Source organism: Xyrauchen texanus, chromosome 22, assembly GCF_025860055.1.
Source record: "Xyrauchen texanus isolate HMW12.3.18 chromosome 22, RBS_HiC_50CHRs, whole genome shotgun sequence".
Taxonomy (NCBI): Eukaryota; Metazoa; Chordata; class Actinopteri; order Cypriniformes; family Catostomidae; genus Xyrauchen; species Xyrauchen texanus.
In genome coordinates this window covers 2,727,417-2,744,230 of record NC_068297.1, presented here as the reverse complement: position 1 = coordinate 2,744,230, position 16,814 = coordinate 2,727,417, and the positions used below count along the sequence as shown (strand labels likewise).

The 16,814-nt window shown below is 38.7% G+C and overlaps 1 protein-coding gene across 4 annotated transcripts in view; it reads left to right on the top strand.

Moving 5' to 3' along the window:
- Positions 1 to 16,814, top strand: part of LOC127662448 (transcription initiation protein SPT3 homolog) — a 147,300-nt gene that overhangs the window by 97,016 nt on the left and 33,470 nt on the right. For all 4 annotated transcript variants that reach the window (XM_052153622.1, XM_052153620.1, XM_052153621.1 and 1 more), the window contains 3 exons: positions 4,545 to 4,631; positions 7,110 to 7,203; positions 13,125 to 13,258. In XM_052153622.1, the coding sequence (XP_052009582.1) occupies positions 4,545 to 4,631; positions 7,110 to 7,203; positions 13,125 to 13,258 (315 nt within the window). The remainder of the gene's footprint in view (positions 1 to 4,544; positions 4,632 to 7,109; positions 7,204 to 13,124; positions 13,259 to 16,814) is intronic.

The window sequence follows — 16,814 nt, the reverse complement described above, 5'->3', positions numbered from 1 at the left end:
TTTAAATTGTTTAACTTGGGTCAAATGTTTTGGGTAGTATTCCACAAGCTTCTCACAATAAGTTGCTGGGATTTCAGCCCATTCCTCCAGACAGAACTGGTGTAACTGAGTCAGGTTTGTAGGCCGCCTCCTTCCTTGCTGAGCAGCCTTTCAGGTTATATTGATAAAGGACTTGTTTTACTGTGGATCTAGATACTCGTCAACCTGTTTCCTCCAGCATCTTCACAAGGTCCTTTGCTGTTGTTCTGGGATTGATTTGCACTTTTGCACCAAACTACATTCATCTCTAGGAGACAGAATGAGTCTCCTTCCTGAGCGGTGTGATGTCTGCATTGTCCCATTGTTTTAATACTTGTGTACTATTGTTTGTACAGATGAACGTGGCACCTTCAGGCGTTTGGAAATTGCTCCCAAGGATGAACCGGACTTGTGGAGGTCTGCTATTTTTTTCTGAGGTCTTGGCTGATTTCTTTTTATTTTCCTGTGATGTCAAGCAAAGAGGCACTGATTTTGAAGGGCGGCCTTAAAATACGTCCTCAGGTGAACCTCCAATTCAGTACACCTCCTATCAGAAGCTAACTGGCTAATTGCCTAAAGGCTTGACATCATGTTCTGGAATTTTCCAACCTGCTTAGAGGCACAGTTAACTTAGTGAATGTAAACTTCTGACTCATTAGAATTGTGTTATAGTCAATTAGAAGTGAAGAAATCGGTCTGTAAACAATTGTTGGATAAATTACTCGTATCATGCACAAAGTTGTTTATGTCTTAAACGACTTGCCAAAACTATAGTTTGCTAATATGATTGAGTTTTGATGTCTTCAATCTAACTATATGTAAACTTCTGACTTCAGCTGCGTGTATTTTCTCAGGCACTTATTGAGTCTAATTAGATGCACAACTTACATTATTTCAGTAGTACACCCGATTGAAAAAAGACATATACGTTTTATGTGTTAAACTTGCTATAGTTTACTTCTATGTTGTTACTACGTCAGCTAGCAATGTCAAATATAAACCAAGTCCATCGCTGAAACATCAGCAGCACCTTGAATAAGAAATAGCATGTGTAATATGTACATGTACACACATGTGGAATACTGATAATTCACCATTGTTGATAATTAATTGTTGCAGGATATAGAACTCATTATGTAATTAACTAAGATATCATGTGATAGTAAACTTAAATAGATATGAATTAATCATAAAATATATAATATATATATATATATATATATATATATATATATATATTATGGAATTGCAAAAAACACCCAGACACTCTTACTCTTTTGCTGTTTGAACCATTATAATTTATTTATTTATTGAAATTTTGACATTTTATTTGTGTTACACTATTTATAAGAGATTGATTGTGGAATACTAAAGAGGTGTGGGCACAACTCCAAAAAATGGATGAGGTACAGGGGGTGGAATGAGGTCCCGGGTCTCTAAAGACCCAAGGTATGTGTTTAAGGGTTAAGGAAACAAAAGATTGTAAAACTTACTATCAAACATATTTTTCTTGGTTTTCTTATGCAGAGGAAGTCAAATGCGTCAATAAAAGTCGAATTTATCATTGTACCTCCAATTTTGAGTACTGAGTCAAGATGGTGCATGTGTCAGAATAATATACATTAAAAAAATACCATCCTTTATAAATGTAATTCCTCAAGCAGTTGGCATATTATATTCAAGGCAAGAATTTCTCACATAGATAAAGTCGAATGGGACGTTTTTTATTATTTTACATCATTTTTGATGAGTCAAAATGGTGCAAATATCAGAATTTAGTGTCTTTTAGTGTAGATTAAATCAAATGTGTTGTAAAAGTATGCATCTGTGTTAAAGTGATGGTTCTCCCAAAAATAAAAAAGTCATCATTTACTCATCCTCTTGTTGTTCCAAACCCGTGTGATTTTCTGTTTTACGTAGAACACAGAAAGTACTGCAGATGTTAGGCAGAATGATAGCCTCGGTCACGTTTCACTTTCATTGCAATTGTGTTTCAAAACAATGAAAGTGAATAGTGACTGAGGCTATCTGACAATCTTCTATTGTTTTACAAAGTCATTCCGCTATGGAACAACATGAGGGTGAGTAAACGACGACAGCATTTTCATTTTAGAGTGAATTATCCCATACGTGTAGCTTTGTATGTTGTTTGTGGCTATTCAAAACGTTGCGTATATCAGAATACAATCCTTTATAAATCACATTCCTGCAAGTGGCTTTGGCTTCGGAGGATGATGGGAATTTTGGCTCGGATGCGTGTGGAGACTGAAGGAGGACATTTTGCATACTCGTAGCCATTTTTGCCTATTAAAAACTCTTCTATGAAACGGTCAGACATGGCAGTCGGGATGTCAATCTTGGTTGGATGCCAGGCCAGAGAGATCTATATTAAACTCTTCTGGCTCGCTGCAGTAAATGCTCCCCCTGTGTGTGCATGTGTGGGGCCGTCCTGCTCGCAGACCTCATGCTCACATTCGCAGGAAAATATATTTATGACCAGCAAATGTTTACGGACCCCGAGGATTGATCGAGTGGATTTCGAGACTGACGGTGGATACATTTTTCAAGCCTTTTAATGAAGAATATCATCTTTTTTTCTTCATATGAGTCACAGTGAATTCTGTGAGTTTAATTGGCCCCACAGAAGTGGATATTCGAGAGGCCTTTCAGTGGCTTCACCATCAGAATAAAAACTTTATCTCTTCATAAAGTATACGGCAGTATGCTGGTAGTGTTGTAGTTATTGATTCAAGTGTAAAATGTAAACATACGTTGTTGATTTTTGTTCAAAGGCAGATCGAAAACCTGTCAAGAACATGTCCGGGTTTATGTTTCACTATTTTTAAAATCAGAATTAGATTTTATTTAGTTAATATTATTATTATTTAATACAATTTATTAAAGAGAATCGAACGAGAATCTGCAATGAGAATAATACAAATTACATGATCATTATTACAATTTCGGGGAAAGGTAAAATATTTAAGCATCATGAATTTAATTTATGCTAATTTTAAAATAAATACAGTCATTTTTGCACAATAGTGGAAATAGAAATATGTAATATATAATAATATAATATTAAAAAAATTATATAAAATAATGTCACAATGCAAAAAGTCTCAATGGTCCTAAAAATAGACACTTATTTTTAGGATTTACATACTGTGTGAATAAATAAAAAAAAACATCATATTAACATTATTTAAATTTCATTAAAAAAAAAATCATTAAATTGAATTGTGTAGTTTTTAACCAAATTAAGTTTTGATTTTATTTTGTGAAAGATTACCCAATTAAATTTGAATAATAATAATAATGAAATTAAAATAATCTAAAACTATTTTTAAATAATATATATATATATATATAAAATAAAAAATATTTTTGAGATTATTTAAATTTCTCATAAAAATCAGAATTTGATTTTATTTAGTTATTATTATTATTTAATACAATTTATTGAAGCGAATCTAATGAGAATCTGCAATGAGAATAATACAAATTACATGATCATTATTACAGTTTTGGGGAAAGGTAAAATATTTAAGCATCATGAATTTAATTTATGCTAATTTATATACAAATACAGTCATTTTGCACAAAAGTGGAAATGGAAATATGTAATTGTAACATTATTTAAATTTCATAACAAATTTCCATTAAATTGAATTGTGTAGTTTTTAACAAATTAAGTTTTTGATTTTATTTAGTTAAAGATTACCCAATTAAATTTGAATAATGATAATAATAATAATAATAATGAAATGTAAATAATCTTAAAAATATTTTATATATTTTTTTATATTTAATATCTTTTAATTTCACATTTAAATAATTTATTTAAATATATATATATATATATATATATATATATATATATATATATATATATATATATATATATAATTACTATAATATTAGTGAAAATATATTACAGAAAATATTTATATTATATAGTTATACTTGAATTCCCATTTAAACATTTTATTTATATCAGTTTAAAATGCAAAATTGTGTTTTGGTCATTTTATGTTCCTCATATATCTAAACACATCCTTGATATGCAGTCATTAACCAAATTAACTTTTTTAACAAATAAAGTGACCCTCTTTACATGCTTCATGAATAACCAAATCTCTCTTGCTTAATTGTGTGCTTGTGATTATTATACATCACAGATCATTACCTTTTCTGTTGAGGGCCCTGATGTATTTACATTTGTGGTTGAACTCATTTTTATGCTTTGTTGTCCTTTTGTGAAGACACGTTTGAAAATATCCATGTGACATCCCATAATTCCAGAACATTCATTTGAGATTTTCCTCTTCGCTACATGCTCTTAAACAAGACAAAAAGCTTTTGTTGGCCACCGGTGACTAAAGCGCCGCTGTCAAAATAAAAGCTCTCATCGGTTTCTTCAAGGTCTGTAAACGGCAGATGCCATGTTGGTTAAATTACACATGTTAAAAACACATCTTTAGCACTGGCTGTTGCATAATGAGGTTTTTTCTGTCTGTCTGTAGCTTCATCAGGCGGCCGAGGTGGCCCTCCTGAGAGGGGCCCGGGTCATTTCACCAGAGGATATCATCTTCCTAATGAGGAAAGACAAGGTACATACACTCAAACATGTGCTCCGAGACATGGGCACACTAGAAATCATTAGCCTTTGCTAGTAGCCTTTATGGGCTACTGATGTTAATGCATTACTTTCACATCTCTCAAAGCAAGAATTAATGATGGGTGGTTTAACTAAAAACAAGCCGCCGTTGTTGACAAGTAGATTTAAATTGTTCTCTGTAAGAACTAAAACGCAGTTTTGTGTGTTTTCCCACTTTATCACTAAATGAACACAAGGAACAAAATACCATCAAACTGAATCGATTCCCAATGCGCTCTAAGTCCTCGTGGTGGCGTAGTGACTCGCCTCAATCCGGGTGGCGGAAGACGAATCCGCAAATCTTATCACGTGACTTGTTGAGCGCGTTACCGCGGAGACGTAGCGTGTGTGGAGGCTTCACGCTATTCTCCGCAGCATCCACACACAACTCACAACACGCCCCATCGAGAACGAGAATCACATTATAGCGACCACGAGGAGGTTACCCCACGTGACTCTACCCTCCCTAGCAACCGGGCCAATTTGGTTGCTTAGGAGACTTGACTGGAGTCACTCAGCATGCCCTGGATTCAAACTCGCGACTCCAGGTGTGATAGTCAACGTCAATACTCGTCGAGATACCCAAACCCCCCTAAACTGTTTTTTGAGTGAATGAAAAATGCCACACGGAGTCTTTATGAGTGTTTCTGAGCGATGGCACTTATAAATAATTTAATAAAAGTTCAATAAAACATGATATACAGTTTATATATATATATAATATATATATGTATATATATATATATATATATGTATATATATATATATATGTGTGTGTGTATTTGTGTGTGGTTGTGTGTGTGTGTGGTTGTGTGTGGTTGTGTTTTTGTGTGTGTGGTTGTGGTTGTTTGTGTTTGTGTGTAGGATTGTGTTTGTGTGTGTGTGTGTGTATGTGTGTGGTTGTGTTTGTGTGTGTGTGTGGGTTGTGTGTGTTGTTGTGTTTGTGTCTGTGTGTGGCGTTGTTTGTTTGTGTGTGTGTGGTTGTGTTTGTTTGTGTGTGTGTGGTTGTGTTTGTTTGTGTGTGTGGGGTTGTGTGTGGGTGTGTGTGTGTGGGGTTGTGTCTGTGCGTGTGTGTGTGTGTGTGGTTGTGTTTGTGTGTGTGGTTGTGTTTGTGTGTGGTTGTGTGTGTATGGTGTGTGTGTGTGGTTGTGGTTGTGTTTTTGTGTCATGTGGTTGTGTTTGTGTGTTGTCGTTGTGTGTGTGTGTGTTTGTTTGTGTGTGTGGTTGTGTGTGTATGGTGTGTGTGTGTGTGTGGTTGTGTGTGTATGGTGTGTGTGTGTGGTTGTGGTTGTGTTTTTGTGTGTGTGGTTGTGTTTGTGTGTTGTCGTTGTGTGTGTGTGTGTTTGTTTGTGTGTGGGGTTGTGTTTGTGTGTTGTGGTTGTGTGTATTTGTGTGCGGTTGTGTGCGTGCATGTGTATGTGTGTGTGCGTGCGTTGTGTGCGTGCGCAGGGTTGTGGAGTAACGGGATTACGTATTTGAAATACAAAATATTAGTAATTGTATTCCACTACATGCGATCCAAAGTGCATCTGAACAGCTGTGAAACACTTTCTTATGATGTGTTACTTTCATACGAGCAGACAGAGAAGTACGTTTGGAGCAGAAGAAATAGAAATAAACTTGTGTAAATTGTTAGCTTTACGCTAAGCTAAAATGCTATTTCTAGCCATTTTACCTGCACACGTTACCAGACATCATCATATTTATTATCAAGAAAATTCACAATGGATCATAATTTCTGTTTTTCTAGTAAGTTCTTTGATATTAGGGCAAACGACGTATTCTTGATAATAATTTTTGTATTGTTTTCCTGTAAAAATATCTAAAAATCCTTAAAACAAGATCAGTTTGATTAATCTTGTTTTAGAAACAACATTGCATCAGATATTTGGGTTTGTGTATTTCGTCTTACTGTACTGGCAGAGTTTTTATAGTCAAAACAAGTTAAAGAAATCTACCAGTGCTGAAGAAGTAATCCAAAATATTTAGATTACATTTCTGACCTTGAGTAATGTAATGGAATGTGTTACAAACTACATTTGACAGCATGTAATCTGTAACTGTAGTGGAATCACAGGAGATCAGCAGTTACAGAAATACTCAAACCAGCCCGTCGGGCACCAACGATCACATTTTTCCCCATTCTGATGGATGATGTGAACATTAACTGAAGCTCCTGACCCGTATCTGCATGATTTTATGTACTGCACTGCTGCCACATGATTGGCTGATCAGATAATCACATGGATGATTGTTGGTGTCAGACGGGCTTGTTTGAGTGTTTCTGGGATTTTCACCCACAACAGTCTCCAGAATTTACCCCGAATGGGCCAAAAACAAAAAACATCCGGATAAATAAAATGAATATGGTGGAACAGATTTAGATATTTGTATTTTGAATGATGACGGCTCTTTTTATGTGACCTTTCAGAAAAAATTACGAAGACTCATCAGATACATGCAGTACAGAGACTACAAATCCAAAATCCTGAAAACCATCGATGATGAGGACCCTCTGGATTCAGGTGTGATGCTTCTAGAATCTTCTGTTTAAAATTAGTGGATTAGTAAGAAGTATAGAAAATGTTCCTTCATTCAGTCATTGCCCTAAATGACGAAGTGCACATAATGAGCGATGTCAAGCGAGGTCATTTCGCACGCCACAGTCGATCAAGGGGACTCATTACCAGAATGCAGACAGAAGCTGTGGCATCGGCCGCTTTGAGCTGCGCTCCAGCACTCTCATCAATATCACCAAAAACTGAGAGCGCTGGAGGAGAAGCATCGTTCGGAGAAGCGGCGTTCTCGTGTAATGTCATGCGGAGGATCATTAGGATTTTTGCTCCTCGTCTAGAGTGAAACTTGAGAGTTGAAGGAACATTAACTCGTGCAGTCGCTGTCTCGATTGAGCAGGAGTCTGCATGTCTGTGCTGTGCGGATACTTTTCCATGTGCGCTCTGATGGATGGTTCTGCTGAATGTTTCACTCTTCTGCATGTTGTTTTGCTCACATTGGCTTGGAAACAGTGGCAGAGTTTTGCCTTTTTCAGTATGTGGGATTAAACTCCAGAAAGGGAATAAAACTAATCAAATCAAATATCCTACATCAAATTGAGAGTGTAATGTAACGATGGAGCAGATTTGACTGTAATATCACACAATACGAGTGTTCGCTGTCATGACATTAAAAGAAACGACAGAAAAAGACTCTTACAAAGGCTTACAATCAACTGACAACTTCTTAACAAACTCGTTTAAAAAATTGCACAAAATTATAAGATCTGTCTCTGTCTGTCGAATCTCTGCCCACAATATCTGTTTGTCTCTGTCTGTCTTTCTGTTTATGTCTGTCTGTCTACATTATATATCTGTATGTCTGTCTGGTATTTATAGGTCTACAGTATCTCTCTCTCTCTGTCAGTCTGTCTCTCTGTTTGTCTCTATCTCTGTGTGTGTGTGTGTGTGTGTGTGTGTGTGTGTCTGTCTGTCTGTCTGTCTGTCTGTCTGTCTGTCTGTGTGCCTGCCTGTCTGTCTGTCTAGAGTATATGTCTGTTTGTCTCTGTCTGTTTACCTTTTTGGCTGTCTGTCTGTCAGTCAGTCTGTCTCTCTGTCTGTTTGTCTCTCACTGTCTGCCTGTCCACTTGTTCATCTATCTGTCTGTCTGTCTAGAGTATATATCTGTTTGTCTCTGTCTGTTTACCTTTTTGTCTGTCTTTCTGTTTATGTCTGTCTGGATACAGTATTTATAGGTCTACAGTATCTATCTCTCTTTGTCAGTCTGTCTCTCTGTTTGTCTCTATCTCTGTGTGTGTGTGTGTGTGTGTGTGTGTGTGTGTGTGTGTGTGTGTGTGTGTGTGTGGCGTGCCTGCCTGCCTGCCTGCCTGCCTGCCTGTCTGTCTGTCTGTCTTTCTGTCTGTCTATCTGACTGTCTGTCTGTCTGTCTGTCTAGAGTATATATCTGTTTGTCTCTGTCTGTCTGTGTGAGTGAGTGTGTGTGTCTGTCTGTCTGTCTATCTGGCTGTCTGTCTGTCTGTCTGTCTGTCTAGAGTATATGTCTGTTTGTCTCTTTCTGTTTACCTTTTTGTCTGTCTTTCTGTTTATGTCTGTTTGTCTACATTATATATCTGTATGTCTGTCTGGTATTTATAGGTCTACAGTATCTCTCTCTCTCTGTCAGTCTGTCTCTCTGTTTGTCTCTATCTCTGTGTGTGTGTGTGTGTGTGTGTGTGTGTGTGTGTGTCTGTCTGTCTGTCTGTCTGTCTGTCTGTCTGTCTGTCTGTCTGTCTGTGTGCCTGCCTGTCTGTCTGTCTAGAGTATATGTCTGTTTGTCTCTGTCTGTTTACCTTTTTGGCTGTCTGTCTGTCAGTCAGTCTGTCTCTCTGTCTGTTTGTCTCTCACTGTCTGCCTGTCCACTTGTCCATCTATCTGTCTGTCTGTCTAGAGTATATATCTGTTTGTCTCTGTCTGTTTACCTTTTTGTCTGTCTTTCTGTTTATGTCTGTCTGGATACAGTATTTATAGGTCTACAGTATCTATCTCTCTTTGTCAGTCTGTCTCTCTGTTTGTCTCTATCTCTGTGTGTGTGTGTGTGTGTGTGTGTGTGTGTGTGTGTGTGTGTGTGTGTGTGTGTGCGTGCCTGCCTGTCTGTCTGTCTGTCTTTCTGTCTGTCTATCTGACTGTCTGTCTGTCTGTCTGTCTAGAGTATATATCTGTTTGTCTCTGTCTGTCTGTGTGAGTGAGTGTGTGTGTCTGTCTGTCTGTCTATCTGGCTGTCTGTCTGTCTGTCTGTCTGTCTGTCTAGAGTATATGTCTGTTTGTCTCTTTCTGTTTACCTTTTTGTCTGTCTTTCTGTTTATGTCTGTTTGTCTACATTATATATCTGTATGTCTGTCTGGATACAGTATTTATAGGTCAACAGTATCTCTCTCTCTCTGTCAGTCTGTCTCTGTTTGTCTCTATATGTGTGTGTTTGTGTGTTTGTGTGTGTGTGTGTGTGTGTGTGTGTGTGTGTGTGTCTGTCTGTCTGTCTGTCTCTCTGTTTGTCTCTCACTGTCTGCCTGTCCACCTGTCCATCTATCTGACTATCTGTCTGTCCAGAGTATATATCTGTTTGTCTCTGTCTGTTTACCTTTTTGTCTGTCTACAATTCTGTCTGTCTGTCTGTTTGTCTCACTCTCTGCCTGTCCATCTCTCTGTCTGTATGTCTGTCTACAGTATCTATTTGTTTGTCTCTGTTTACCTTTTTGTCTGTCTACCTTTCTGTCTGTCTGTCTGTCTTTCTGTCTCTCTGTCTGTCTGTTTGTCTCTATCTATTTGTCTGTGTCTGAATATCTATCTACAGTATTTGTCTGTTTGCCTCTGTCTGTTTACCTTTTTGTCTGTCTACCTTTCTGTCTGTCTGTCAATATGTCTGTCTGTCTGTCTGTCTCTATCTGTGTGTCTGTCTGTCTCTCTGCCTCTCCATCTATCTGTCTGTGTGTTTATATGTCTGTCTGACTGTCTATTGTATCTATCCGTTTGTCTCTGTCTGTTTACCTTTTCGGCTGTCTGTCTGTCAGTCAGTCTGTCTCACTGTCTGCCTGTCCATCACTCTGCCTGTATGTTTGTCAACAGTATCTATCAGTTTGTCTCTTTACTTTTTGGTCTGTCTACCTTTCTGTCTGTCAGACCTTTCAGTCATTCAGTCAGTCTTTCTGTCTGTTTGTCTCTCTCTGTCTGTATGTCTACAGTATCTGTTTGCCGCTATCTGTTTACATTTTGTCTGTCTACATTTCTGTCTGTCTCTCTTTCTGTCTGTCTGTGTGTCTGTATGTCTGTCTGACCATCTACAGTATCTATTTGTTTGTCTCTGTCTGTTTACCTTTCTGTCTGTATGTCTGTCAATCAGTATGTTTGTCAGTCTCTATCTGTCTGTTTGTCTCTCTGTCTGTGTGTCTGTATGTCTGTCTGACTGTCTATAGTATCTCTCTGTCTGTCTACATTATATACTTGGATGTCTGTCTGTCCGTCTGTCTGTCTCTTACAGTTCACTTTATTTTCCAAAGCCTTAATTGAAGAGTTTAAAACCGTTAGATTATTTTGTCCTTTATTTGACACATTATAAAATGATAAGTAGGCATTGATCTTTTTGGGGAGTTTAAGGACACAGCAGCCTCTTTCTCTCTTCAAAGGCTTACAGGATGTAAACGGCTCGTGTTTGGGGCAGGGTTGCTTCCTCTGGTGTGGTGGGCTGCAGAAAAGGTTCAGATAGAGACTGTAATGCCAGTTCGTTTGACCACCTCTCCTCCAGTAGAACTGACAGCTGCGAGCACACAGTGTTCTTGCAGTGACCCCAAAACAAAACAAAACAGCTAATATGAAACTTCTGTTTAACCACTATTGTCTTTTATAAGTCAATAGCAGATTTGGAGTTAGATACAGTGAGGTTCAACTGAGTCCACTTGCGAAAATGCTTCTATTTTGCAATTTTCATATTAAAAGTAAAATAATTGAAGTGAAAAGTGTAATTGAAAAAAGATGTCAATAGTGACCCCACAAGTGTGAACGTTTACTTTAGACCTATTTAAAATGACATGTTTTCACTTTTAATTGTGGGAGGTCTTTACTAGATCAAATATGTTTTATAGGATTTCATCCTTGTTCAAAAACTGTGTTTACAATTCATCCAAATTAGTAGATTTTTGTTTTATTCATCCAAATAACTCATTGTATCAAATGTCAAAATAAGGTTTACTTAAAGCCAGAAATACACTACTAATTATGTGCATCAACATATTTGTATAATTTATAAGAGAGTTTATATAAAGTGACATTTCTACCCTTTGATTGAATTGCCCCGTTTACATAGGAAGTCCACAATTACAGTCTGTTCACGGTTACACACGCCAAACCAGCAAACTTGAAGTCCATAAAAAGAGCCGTTATTAAAGCGTCATAAATTCTGTAACCTTAATTAAACATTTTCTGCTATTTATGTCATTCACAGCCAGACGTTACTTCACAGAAGTGTGTTTAATCTGTGTATTTCCTTTCATTTAATTCATGTTTTCCTTTTATTTTATTTCCCCACCCTGTAGCTTTACGCCTGCAATGCCCACTAACGTTGAACATAGTGGAAAATGTTAAATTAATTTGCCATGACAGAGCTTGATATAGGATTGTGTTGGTGTGACCAAAACCAGAGTCAAGAGAATCTAGAAAAATCACAGATACAATACCAAAAAGTCTGGACACAACTACTCATTTTGGAATTATAGTGAAGTCATCAAGTCACCCTTGAATGCTTTTTAAAGAGTAGTTAAAAAGAGTAGTTGAAGGAGTTCCCATGCACACTGGACACTTCCTGGCTGCTTTTCCTTCACTAGCCTCTCCAACTTATCCATTATGATAAATAAAACATTTAATTTTGGTGGCGTAGTGGGCTAAAGCACATAACTGGTAATCAGAAGGTCGCTGGTTCGATCCCCACAGCCACCACCATTGTGTCCTTGAGTAAGACACTTAACTCCAGGTTGCTCCGGGGGGGATTGTCCCTGTAATAAGTGCACTGTAAGTCGCTTTGGATAAAAGTGTCCTGCCAAATGTAGAATGGCTGTGATACGTGTAAAGGAATGTCACATCATTTTCATTAAATCTGGTTGTTTATAGTTTAGCATTTGTCATTTTAAAGAGTGACTGTGGGGCCTGGGTGGCTCAGCGAGTATTGGCGCTGACTATCACACATGGAGTCGCGACCAGGGCGACTCCAGCCAGGTGTCCTAAGCAACCAAATTGGCCTGGTTGCTTGGGAGGGTAGAGTCACTCCTCGTGGTCGCTATAATGCGGTTCGCTCTCGGTGGGGTGCGTGGATGCCGCGGAGAATAGGGTGAAGCCTCCACACGCGCTACATCTCTGCGGTAACTCGCGCAACAAGTCACGTGATAAGATGCACAGATTGACGGTCTCAGACGCGGAGGCAACTGAGATTCGTCCTCCGACACCCAGATTGAGGCGAGCCACTTCGCCACCACAAGAACTTGGAATTGGGCATTCCAAATTGGGGAGAGAAAACAAAGTGACTGAGGGGCCGTTCAGACAGAATGTCTAAAAAGCTAGAGACAGCGCAACAAAAGAACTGAATGCTGGTCACTCAAGGCACGCTTTTAAAAGTTGTTTCTAACTTGACACGCCGTCTTAAAAATGCTGTGCTTATCTGTGAGATGCTGACAAATCAGCGAGATCCAGCACGTCGGTGAAAGAAAAATGTTCTTTGTTAACGGTCCCTAAGGTTAGTTGGGACCTTCAGAGTTGGTCTGTACTCTCAGCAAAGATGACTCCGATAAAAAAACTATAGCACAAGAGGTGAGTGGACTGATCTGGACACAGGTCAGGTGTAAACAAACCCAGCTGACCTGCAGATGTGTGCTTAGAGACAATCAGAAAACAAGCCCGATTCTGTCCACTTACAGACAAATACAGCAGCAGCGTCAACAAGAGACAGCGACTGGCGCAGGACTTCCTGGGCTCCATCGACCAGACGGGGGAATTTCTGTCTCTGTGTGAGGAAGAGGAGGTGGATGATGTCAAGCAAGAGAGGCTGGAGGTGAGTAGAACTTGTGAGGAACTACATTACCCATGATCCTACAGAGAAAGCTCCACCAATTACAGTCAACAAAGCTCACCAAAAGAGCTCTGTAGCTCCTATGTGGTTTCGATGGGTTCGGTTTTACCAGAACCCCAGTGCCCGATGTTAAATGTACTCCAGTCAGAGGGTCAGACTCAGTTTCATCCCCTCGTTAATTGACTTGTCATCTCATCTGAGTTTGCATTATCAAACTAGTATCAAATACTTTCCTCCATGCGCAGGCAGACATGCAAATATGCCAAAAGAGAAACTAGAGAGCTGAAATCGAGTGTAGCTTTGACTTCATTATGACATCATTATGAAATCAACAGGAGCATTTTCAGTCCTGTTTGAAATGAAAAGATAAGACGAAATGAATCATTATCAGACCCAATCAAATACTAATGTTGACGCCAAGACCCATTCTGAAACATGAAAGCCCACGAATCTTTGCAATTTGAACTTGAACTTTCGTGGCATAGGCACAAGAGTCTTCTATAACATCCTTTTGTATTCACTGCGCCAAGTGAAATAAATGGCCACGGCTGAAAGATGTAATTTAGGCTCTGAAGCAAGAACCGTGGACAAGGGGGTTTTACCATGAGACATTATATGTCCCGTCTCAATTAAAACCAAGGCCCAGTCAGTTCTGGATGTGGCCAAGAAAGCTTGTGGTTTCCCCCAAAACTTTGTTCCTACTGAGTATTTTTAATGGGTATGTTTAAGCTATCAGGACGACCTTTGGGGAAAAAGGAACTAGATCCTTCTGGGCCTCCCACTTTGCTTCACTCATGGAGTTTTCTCGAGAGGAGCTTTATGGTTTAACCACACTGCAGTGTTCTGCTTTATCTAGTGCCCTTCTGCCCCCCTCGTCTTCCTTAACTAGCTCTCGGTGGTTGATAGCGTATGACTGGTTTGCCTGTGCTGGCGTTACCTGTCTCGTACAAATGTTTGAAGTGTGATCGCGTAGTTGCCTCACTTCAGAGAAAGGTTTTCTGCTTTTTATCTATCTATCTATCTATCTATCTATCTATCTATCTATCTATCTATCTATCTATCTATCTATCTATCTATCTATCTATCTATCTATCTATCTATCTATCTGTCTATCTATCTATTTGTCTGTCTGTCTGTCTGTCTTTATACAGCATCTATCTGTCTGTGTGTCTGTCTGTCTACATGTATATCTCTATTTGTCTGTCCATCCATCTGTGTCTATTTGTATACATGCACATCTTATCTGTCAGTCTGTCTGTATACACTATATATCCATCTGTGCCTGTCTGTCTGTCTGACTTCCTTGTTTACAGTATCTGTCTGTCTGACAGTCTTGTCTGTTTGTTTGTCTGTCTGACAGTATGTTCAGTATTTGTCTGTCTGTTTACAATATCTATCTAACTGTCTGGCTGTATAATTGTCTGTACTTCTATCTTTTGTTTGTTCGTTCATCCATCCATCCATCACCGAGGTCCTGACTATCTGTGGTCATTAAAAACCTGAGGACACTTCTCGAAAAGAGTAGGGGTGTAACCCTGGTGTCCTGGACAAATCCCCCATTGGCCCCTATCTATCATGGCCTTGTGGATCCCCATCCATTTATTGGCTCTATCACTCTACTCTCTCCTCTCCACCAATAGCTGGTGTGTGGTGAGGGTACTGGCGCACTATGGCTGCCGTCGCATCATCCAGGTGGATGCTGCACACTGGTGGAGGTCGAGGAGAGTCCCCTGTTCACTGTGTAAAGCGCTTTGTGTGTAGTATAAAAGCGCTATAGAAATGTAACGTTCATTCGTTCATTCCTATCTATCTATTCATCTGTCTGTCTGTCTGTATACATGTTTATCTTTCTGTCTGTCTGTATACAGCATCTGTCTGTCTGTCTGTCCGTATACACGTTTATCTGTCTGTCTGTCTGTCTGTCTGTCTGTCCGTATACACGTTTATCTTTCTGTCTGTCTGTCTGTATACAGCATCTGTCTCTCTTTCTGTCTGTCCTTATACATGTTTATTTTTCTGTCTGTCTGTATACAGCATCTATCTGTCCATATACATGTTTATCTGTCTGTCTGTATACAGCATCTGTCTGTCTGTCTGTCTGTATACACATTTATCTGTCTGTCTGTATACAGCATCTGTCTGTCCGTATACATGTTTATATTTCTGTCTGTATGTATATAGCATCTGTCTCTCTTTCTGTCTGTCCTTATACATGTTTATCTTTCTGTCTGTCTGTATACAGCATCTGTCTGTCCGTATACATGTTTATATTTCTGTCTGTCTGTATACAGCATCTGTCTGTCCGTATACATGTTTTTATTTCTGTCTGTCTGTATACAGCATCTGTCTGTCTGTCAGTCCGTATACATGTTTATCTTTCTGTCTGTCTGTATACAGCATCTGTCTGTCTGTCTGTCTGTCTGTCCGTATTCATTTCTGTCTGTCTGTCTACAGCATCTGTCTGTCTGTCCATATTCATTTCTGTCTGTCTGTATACATCATCTGTCTGTCTGTATACATGTTTATCTTTCTGTCTGTCTGTATGCAGCATCTGTCTGTCTGTCCGTATTCATGTTTATCTTTCTGTCTGTCTGTATACAGCATCTGTCTGTCTGTCTGTCTGTCTGTCTGTCTGTCCGTATACATGTTTATATTTCTGTCTGTCTGTATACAGCGTCTGTCTGTCTGTCTGTCTGTCTTTCTGTCTGTCGTATACATGTTTATATTTCTGTCTGTCTGTATACAGCATCTGTCTGTCTGTCTGCCCATATACATGTTTATCTTTCTGTCTGTCTGTATACAGAATCTGTCTGTCTGTATACAGAATCTGTCTGTCCGTATACATGTTTATATTTCTGTCTGTCTGTATACAGCATCTGTCTGTCTGTCTGTCTCTCCATATACATGTTTATCTTTCTGTCTGTCTGTATACAGAATCTGTCTGTCCGTATACATGTTTATCTTTCTGTCTGTCTGTATACAGAATCTGTCTGTCTGTCCGTATGCATGTTTATCTTTCTGTCTGTCTGTATACAGCATCTGTCTGTCTGTCTGTCCATATACATGTTTATCTTTCTGTCTGTCTGTATACAGAATCTGTCTGTCTCTATACAGAGTCTGTCTGTCCGTATACATGTTTATCTTTCTGTCTGTCTGTATACAGCATCTGTCTGTCCATATACATGTTTATCTTTCTGTCTGTCTGTATACAGAATCTGTCTGTCCGTATACATGTTTATCTTTCTGTCTGTCTGTATACAGCATCTGTCTGTCTGTCTGTCCATATACATGTTTATCTTTCTGTCTGTCTGTATACAGAATCTGTCTGTCTCTATACAGAGTCTGTCTGTCCGTATACATGTTTATCTTTCTGTCTGTCTGTATACAGCATCTGTCTGTCCATATACATGTTTATCTTTCTGTCTGTCTGTATACAGAATCTGTCTGTCCGTATACATGTTTATCTTTCTGTCTGTCTGTATACAGCATCTGTCTGTCTGTCTGTCCGTATACATGTTTATCTTTCTGTCTGTCTGTA